This window comes from Poecilia reticulata, linkage group LG15, assembly GCF_000633615.1.
Source record: "Poecilia reticulata strain Guanapo linkage group LG15, Guppy_female_1.0+MT, whole genome shotgun sequence".
Classification (NCBI taxonomy): Eukaryota; Metazoa; Chordata; class Actinopteri; order Cyprinodontiformes; family Poeciliidae; genus Poecilia; species Poecilia reticulata.
Genome location: NC_024345.1, coordinates 1,206,277 through 1,215,421, shown reverse-complemented (window position 1 = coordinate 1,215,421; position 9,145 = coordinate 1,206,277). Strand labels below are relative to the sequence as shown.

Below are 9,145 nucleotides of genomic sequence, written 5' to 3'. Positions count from 1 at the left end.
CAAAACTTAATTACTCCTGACCATGGACATGATATTTTTTTTTCTTCCATGTTACCAGAAAGGCTCCATATCATTGAGTTTTTACATTTTGTCACTGCTTTTATTTTGCTGGGGTGGCAGATACGCTTCCGGTATTACACCTGTTTGCACATTTCTAAATGTTGAATACTTAATTTTAATTTTTAAAACGTTTTTAATTTTACATTCTAAGTACCTGTGTTCATATTCTAGTCAACACCCATCTGCTATCTCTCCTGGGTCCGCTTTAGAAACATTCTTTGCGATGATTATTTCTCATCACAAAACAGCAGAAAACATGATATTAAATTCGATATTTTATTTTGAAATTCCAGACCGGACACATTCTTTCCCGTAAGCCTCGTGAACTTTACCAAACCAGCGACACCAAGTCATATGTTCGCCTATTGAGAACTTACCTTCCCACGCAGCCCCAGCTCTCTGCCTCCGCCTCACGCTCTCCCACCTTTTGGACCACCACCGGAACGCCGGAGCGCTCGCCGAAGGAAGTGGCCCGCATGGTGGTTGAAGGGATGCCCGAGACGGCCGTGGGAGGAGGAGTGATGCTGAACCGGCGAAGGGGCAAAGCCAGGCGGAGAAAGCGAAAGGAGTTGTTCGCCATCCAGATGTGCTTTGCGGCTGTGCTGCTGGGGTTGGTCGTGGGGCTGCAGACGGCGGCACAGAAAGCAGGTGAGGAGCAGTCTGGAGCTTTCCTTCTCACTCTGTTCCTCAGAAGAACACAACGTTCAAGTTGTGTTTGCAGTCAGCCAGACCAACAGGCTGATGGTAGGCTGAGGAACAGCCTCTCACGGGGACATTTAGATACGTTTTTTGTGGTGTTTTATTAACGTCGTTTATTGAAATAGCCATAAAGGAAGAACTCTCCATAGAAAACATCTAAACACCCGTAGATGATGCGTGTTGTATGTGCACAGGGTGAAAGAACTGTGGGCGCACATGGATATATAAATAAATATATATTTTATATTAGTGAAAGTGTTAGAGTGCGTTTGTTCCTTGGTGCTGCTGCTTACATTAACAACCACTGCTGAGAGCAAAACAACAACATGATGCAACATCTGCAAGCAATCACCCTCTGGAAATGGTCGCAGTGACCATGGTGCTGTGTTCACCCCAACTCATGCTTTCATTTCTCTGAGTTCACTCAAGCAGCACCAGGCATCACATATGAACTGGACATCCAGTACCAGGCAGTACTGGACCCCATCAGAAGCTCCAGAGCTTGGCTTCACGATCACACACACACACACACACACACACAGTCTGCTTTGCGTGCGTACCTAAAGGAGATTCATACTGGTTATATGGCTGCTTTTGCTGAATTTATGGGTTATAGCTGCATAGAATTAGACTTTTAAACAAATATATATGTAGCTAACAGTCCCTATAAAGATTAAGTTTTAGGTCATCATGTTTTATGTTTTATTTGCCTTCTTTCCGGACATGACTAAAGTATTTCATTGTGAATCATTTGCTTGTCATGGTAAAGTAAGGGCTACTTTCTTTGGGAGGTGCAGGGATGTGAAGAGAACAAACTGGATGATCTTGACTGTGATACAACCTCTATGAAAATATATCACCAAAATTCAAATATTATTTAAAGCCAAGGCTTAAATGCATTAATTCTGATAAATTAATTAAGGGGTGTCAAACTCATTTTCGTTTTGGGCCAAATCAAGATCAGAAATGCTCTTAAAGGGCAGGTTGTGCCAGGATGTATTGATAAAACCTGCTCACAAACTGTTAAAACAATCAGTGAATTCTTAAAATTAAATATTATTATTGTACATCTTTTCAGTCCCTCCAGGATTTTGTGATCATTTTTGTGATTTTTTTGCAATAAAAATCAAAGTGTTCTTGGTACAAATTTGGAAATATTTGTGATATTTGAGGTTATTTATGATGATACTTTTTATTGCACGCTGTATAGATCATGGACCATAATCTGACATTAATTAAGACTGAGGCAACTGTTCAGTAAAAGTAAGAAAGTTTTTTTTTTACAATTTTTAGAAAATTCTGCAATAAACACCTAATTATGTATCAGCACAAAAAAATGTGGAGATTTGTTGATTTTGCATGAATTTCCACAATAATTATCCAGAAGCTGTAGGGACTGATTGATATAATTTGGCATTAAACAGATAAAAACAGCATTGATTTGATTGATAACGTAATATTTAAACACACTTAGTGTTTAGTCTAATCTAGAGAGCTGCATAAAAAGCTATGAAGAGCCAGATTTGACCCACGGGCCTTCAGTTGACACATGCGAATTAATTAATTGATTTTAGCACACAAAAAATATGTACACAGTTAATTGCATTTTTATTTTTAACATAGAAAATTAAAGAGCCTTTGTGTTGTGTTTGTGGTACGCCTGTTAATATGACACTCAACATCCAGAGGCAACAGCGATGGATGACACAGTGGATAATATTTGCTCCAAAGAAAAAAAAAAACCAATCTGATTGGACTCAAGAAAAGTCTATTCTTTGGGTGCAAGTCGTGCAAAAATCGCTGCAACTGTTGAAACCTAAAATATCATCTGAAATTCTAAAAATGCTACAGCAGCTCAGACATCCTTAACGAAATGTCAGCATCCACATTTCTAAACACGTATTTCTTCAGACAAGTTACATGAATGATCAGGGTTTACTGTAACACTACAGTAGCACTTTACAACAATCTGATGGTTGAATAGCATCAAATAATAAATTAAAACCAAGAAATATCTTGGTTGTTAAGGTCATGTCTATTTATAAAAAACAAATAGTGGTAAAAGGAGTTTTTGAATTGAAAATGTTGCTTATTTTCTCGATGTATGGTTTACCATTAAAATGAGACTAATTGCAAATGATTAATTAGAGACCTTGCCAGGGTTTCCCCGATTATTAAATTACTTTATTAGCCTAAGTACCGTGAGATCCCTCAAGATCCTACCTGCAAGGCAGGCAAGGATATATGCGTGTTTAAATGTATCGAATTTCATTGTGATGGCAGTGCTTACTCTTCTGCTACATATGACAAAGGCACAAGTAGCATTAGCCTGCGTGCTTAATGCCCTTCCCCTGACATGCAGCAGAAATCCAGTCATAACCGAATAAAAGGTGTTGACCTGGTTTGGCTGTCAGAGGGGAAATATTCCACCCTGGCTGAATAACACTGAGATTTGTAAGCAAATATATACATGATACAGTTAGAGAGAGAGCGAGAGGGACACAGGTAGATTTAGTAGGTAAATGTAGATTTATTTAAGTGATATATAAATGCATGGATGATGAAAAGAGTACATTTTCCAGATATTTTTTCCTCTGCATGTTGTGTCTAATATGACAAGACATTTTCAGGTACTTCTTCAATATCTGTTAAGTAGGTGTTGTTTTTTATTAATGGTCAATACTGAATTGTTCTACAGGCTGATTGCTATTATTTAAATAAAGTAGGGTGCACTGATTGCAGTTTTCTAGCTAATCACTGATATTTAAAAAGCCTAATTGATTTTGGTGTAAATGCTGAGTTGTTTCAGTACTAAATATGGAAAAAGTTGCAAAGTTGGCAGCAGTAGGATAACTATTGTTAAATGCACCCCACTCTCAGATAGATAGAAAAGATCTGTGGATAAAATCAGTTTCTTATGCAACTCGTAGTCAATCGTCGATTGACCCAAAATTAAAGAAATTGGTACCAATCAATCTGTGTACAACTTAAAAATAATTCCCCTTTATCTTATTGATTTGTTCATTTGACATGCACACAATTAGTATATACACCAAGTGCAGTTTTCTGACTAACCACTGATCTTAAAAAAAAACTTAATATGCTGATCCCAGTTTTGCCCAATACCAATTATTTGTCTGAAATGTCTCAAAATAAAGCAAGACAGTTGCTGAGCTGGCAACAGTGGGTTAACAGTTGTTAACTTTAAATGTGCAGACATAATGTGGTGGGCTGGTCTGTTGGTCAAACCTCTCATGGGACAGCAGAAGAGGACAGTGGTTGATTTTTAGACCTTTGCTGACGAGTAGATAAGCTCGTCTTTGATCACCCATCTCCCAAAATTAAGGAAAGCTAAGGGGTGCAGCCCTACTTGCATACAATTTATAAATCAAAACACAGCAAGAACACCATATGTTCTCCCGCCTACATATTCATGTAAACCACTTTCCAACCCCCTTTGATAGAGGACTAAAATTGCAACGTTTGATACAAACATAGCGAGCCTTTTTGAGTAACCTGTTATTTCTCTCGCTTGTGGTGGCACTGCACCAAGAACCACTGAAGGACATGACATGAAAACCTTTGAAGAAGACACTGAACTCAACTTCCTTCTTCACCAATGTAAAGAAAAATGGAGTGGCATCAGGTTGTAGTGGTTGTAGGATTTGTCTTTTGTCTTTTCCAAAAGACCATGAGCCACTTCTCCTTCAAGCTCGAGACTCATGCATTTGCTTTGGCTTTATTTAACCCTATTTAAGCCGCTCCCTGCTTTTGGACTGATCTTCAATCCGCTTGCAGTCTGGAATTCCCTTGAACCGAACCAAGACCAAGGTTTGTAGAGGGATCAGAGTTCACATTTTTGATCCACGTTAGAGTTTGACTTGTCACACCTCCCTAAACAAACTGGACTTTCAAGGTGAGCAAACTACAGTTCAGTTAAAGCGAACTGACAGAGCTTGTGTGAATGCACCCTAATTCTGTCATCAGCATATTGAAAGAGATAATGGTAAATCCAGAAATATTACAGTCAAATATTTATGACCAGTTGAATAACTGGTCATTTAACACTGGCTTCATTGAGTTCATGACTACAGACCTCAATGTTCAGCAGTCCTAACTTTGGAGTGCTGAACTAATCTGTCTTTACAGGTTCCTGGTGACCTTCACTGGAGGAGCTCTGAGTTAGGAGTAGGTGCTAATTGAAGGGAGCTTTCACACAAGAGAACAGGAGATCATCACACGACCATGATAATAGAAACGTCAGCATTTCTTAAACTTGACTTGTGTGCCTGCATGCATCACATGGGACTGCATGAAGCCATGTTCTTCTTCATGTCCCTGTCCAAGCAGTCATTCTTCTTCCATGTATGGTCACAGACACTTTAGGTGCAAAGTACGAAGCAAATCTCCTGTTCGGTCAGGAATTGAACCAGAGGTGGCTTTGTTGAGGACTGATAGCCCCCGTATACGGAGCAAATGCTGTTCTTCTACACCATATGTGGCCGCAGAGGCATTTGCAATACAAGCATCTATTTGTTACCTCTGCTCTAATCTGTAGAGTAAATATGCTGCGCGCCAATCTGTCCGACCTTCATCATCTATCCACCAGAAACCTGCCAGACAAATGGTCATTCCATTGCTAAGCCTCTAGCAGCCGCTTGGTATATCTGATATACAGTAATAATCTCTACATAATCTCATTACATAACTTGAAGCTCTTGTCTCTTGGTCCTTCTTTCTTTGTTTGTTAGCGGGCGATTGGATGGGAGAGTGGAGGAGCACAGATGGAGCACTTTGCTCTGACAAAGCCTCGGGACTCAGAGCCGTCTTAGACGCAAAGGAAAAGAGACAAGAGAGAAGAGAACGAAGGGGAGACGGGGACTGTGTTTGTTTGCGCGAGTGTGTATGTGAGCAGACGAAAGTGGGATGTGAAGAGGAAAAGTGGGAGCAAGCGAGGACAAGAGGAGGAGGAGGGAAGATGCGAGGGAAGGGAGATGAACAGGTTTTGGTTGAAAAGAGTCGTAGTGGGGGGAGGTAAAGGATGATTTAGAGACTGAAATACAGCTACACTTTAAAATGAGAACACAGACCGCTTGTATAAGAATACGCCGCATGTTGAATTCAAGTAGTTTCCCTTCCCTGAGCCTTTAATGCTAGAGACCATGCTTCAAGTCATGACCACTTTCATCTGCTTTTCTTCCAGGACAATCCTGGAAGAAAAGCAGGTGAGAGGCTGAAGGTGGAGATGATGAAGAGCCGAAATGCAAACGGCAACGTGGCATGATAATTTATTTAGGCTTAGGATATTTACCAGAGGGTTCACCAAAACCTACCAGACGTAAAATGCACGAGAATCCTGCACAAGACAAAGGCATGACAAGAACTGAAGTACTATGTGAAACAGGTGAGGAGGACAACTGATCAGGTAACAGGTGAAAAACATGAGCTAAATTAGCAGGGATAAGGCTGGACTGACGAACTTAGCTCAGCAAACAAGAATTAAAACCTTCCATCTAAAGGATAACAAAACCTGCTAATGAAACTAAGGGAAACCCCAAACAGGGATACTGGAACATGACAGGACTGAAGCACAGGGATGATGATAATTAAGGCTAGAAAAGAAGTGAGACAAGGGAGAGACGACACCAGGCATGAGAACTTGGGGGAGAAAAAAAAGTAATTTGGATGAAAACAAAAGGGAAAATAACTTGGCGAAAAAAAACTCGACACCAAGCTGGAGCTGCTGTTTTGTGCTGAGTGTGAAACATTGGAGCTACATAATATTAGTTTGTGATGTGAATTAAATTTTTTCCTTGGATTAAAAAAACTAATAAATAAAGTTCATGCATGGCTATTGGTTTACATCTTTTGACCACATTACCTAAATTCTAAGGATTGCATATTTAAAAAGAAAAAAAAAAGCATCAGAATATACTTGTATTTATGTGCATAGCGAATTAAACAGCTGATCACCAGTGAGTCTTTGTCATTATGTTTGAACCAGCAATGAATTTCTATAAGACAAATTGACATATCTGGGTTTATTTGAGTCCATCAGAACCGCAACCTTGAAGTTCTCCATTGCTGAGTGTCGCTGCAGACATCAGTGGACGGTTGACCACAGCTGTTGGAGAAGCTCACTAGTGGAACCGAACTGCACTTTCAACGGTTAATGTGAGACTTAAGTCAGATCTTGTTTATCTCAACAGTTTTCTATTCTCTAAAAAACTGGAGATCCTTTCATGCCAGGACCTCTATCATATTTACGAAACTTTTAGCAGCTTATTGTGATCAATGGTACGAAAAGCTTTTTCTTTAAGTCCACAAATAGATTTTTCTAACAACTTTTGAAATCTGACAAAGGAAAGAGATAAGTCGATAAATTGTAAAAAAAAAATGTTTGTCACAATTTTCATGAAGTGGAATAACTTTGGTTACCTTCATGTTTTAAGGAAATCTTCCTGTAGAAAAGAATGAATTACAATTATACGTGAACGGGCCGATTAGAGAAATCAATTATTGATTTCGCTAATCTCATGTCCATATCTGAATTATCAGTTTATCTTTTATTTGTAAAGGCTTTAACAGTATAAATTAAAATTTTGTCCTTTCTATATGGAAAGATTCTGTTAAGATTACTCTTAATATTTATGTATTTTAATATTTTTGGGATCATACTGAGAGTTACTGTTGTTTCTGAAAGTTAATGATTCCTGGTATGGACTGTATGTAGGCTTGACAACATTAGTTGAATTTGTTTGACATTGATGTAATTTGAAATTGTGATAGAGAATATATTCCTTTAATCATTGTGACTACATTTTGGAGAATCTGCTAACAGGTAAAACTTCCTGTGATTGTCTTGCAGCATCTGCAGGGTCTTTCTTACATAACTGTTCTCAGTGCTCCTCTGTGAACGTTCCCAGTTAAGTACAACCTTGGAACCTGAAGCAAGAAATTATTACAATAACATGAACCTTTAGTTACAGAGTAATGAAGCATCTGCAGTTTCTTTCTTGCACAAATGCTTTTTGTTCCTGTGGCTCACGGAGCCACTAAAAGCCATACTCAGAACATGATTCTCAGAGTGCTTTGTCAGGCACATGGACCACAAGGCACAACTCTCTGATTTAGCAGACATATATGAATACACACAAGTACAAATGGAGAACTTGAAGATGATGCCATGTACAACAACATCTGAATGAAAAAGTTTAAATCTTGAAGATTGTCCTTCCCTTGATGACAGTTTTTGAAGTTCTAGGAACCACCAGTAAACCTTCAGTCTGAAAGCAAAGTGCTCTGTTAGTAACATATGGAATAATCAGATCTCTGATGTGTGATGGAGTTTGACTATTAAGAGCTTTATATATCAGAAGGTGAATCTTAAATACATAACGTTACACCAAGTACAGACGTCCCCAATCACATTGGTTCAATGCAATATGACGCACAAAAAAAAAAAAAAAACATGTCGGCTATCGCTTAGCTTAGGAAAAATGGGAAGGGCTAAAATTGGGTCCGATAATTTGAAACATTTGCCCGATCGCTAGGTTTGAAGAGAAGAGTAATCTGAGCAGACCTCCAGGCAAATGAGCTGCATGAGCTAAGCAAGTGATGGAATAATGGTATGTAAACTTCTAGTATCACAGAGGAAAACGTGAGTGCAAGTTACACAAAATACGTCAAGGAGGAGAAACCAATGAGAACAAGAGTTTTACAATCACTAGTCTGGAACAATGTTCACACTCATCATCAAGACCACAAACATATTGTTTCTTGGTCCTTTGGATACCAGACGCCCTCTTCTAAATGTAAATGAATGTTTTTCTTATCAGAATTCCTGTGTGGATCTCTGTGACTGACGACGGCACAGTGGGCCCCGTGGCCGAGTTTCTCTGAAGCTGTTAGCCTGCCGAGACCCTTTGTACCCACGAATAATGAAAACACAATCACATCGCAATTCACCTGCACTTGGCGGGGCCAGAGGAACCCATTATGCTTTTAATTACCCTGAGCAGATAAATGATGCTCTCAGACGTCTCCCAGTGAAACACCATTATCTGAGTGTGTTTGTACGTACTCGCAACCTGACAGGCATTCCAAGAGAAGTTTATTATGCTGAAGATGAGAAAAGCCTTCGCCATTAATAAGACAAATATGCCGTGGCTATCTGCAAACTGGATAAGAATGAGGATAATGAGAGAAATTGTCTCCTTATCTACAGTCTGGTGTTCACAGAGCAAAACCAGTGTTTATACTATACGACTCCGAGAGTCCTTTCTCCTGAAGTGTTGCCATTTCTAGTGGCAAATATATTGATATTCAATTACAATTTGTCAAAAAAATTCAATATTTTTGACTAATTTCAGTTTTTATAATATAT

At 39.0% G+C, this 9,145-nt stretch overlaps 1 protein-coding gene across 1 annotated transcript in view; it reads left to right on the top strand.

The window, feature by feature from the left end:
* Positions 1–365: 365 nt before the first annotated feature.
* LOC103476508 (sodium/potassium/calcium exchanger 3-like) overlaps positions 366–9,145 on the top strand; it is a 44,693-nt gene continuing 35,913 nt past the window's right edge. Inside the window, exon 1 of the mRNA XM_008428913.2 lies at positions 366–708. Coding sequence (XP_008427135.1) covers positions 537–708 — 172 coding nt within the window. The 5' untranslated portion in view covers positions 366–536. The remainder of the gene's footprint in view (positions 709–9,145) is intronic.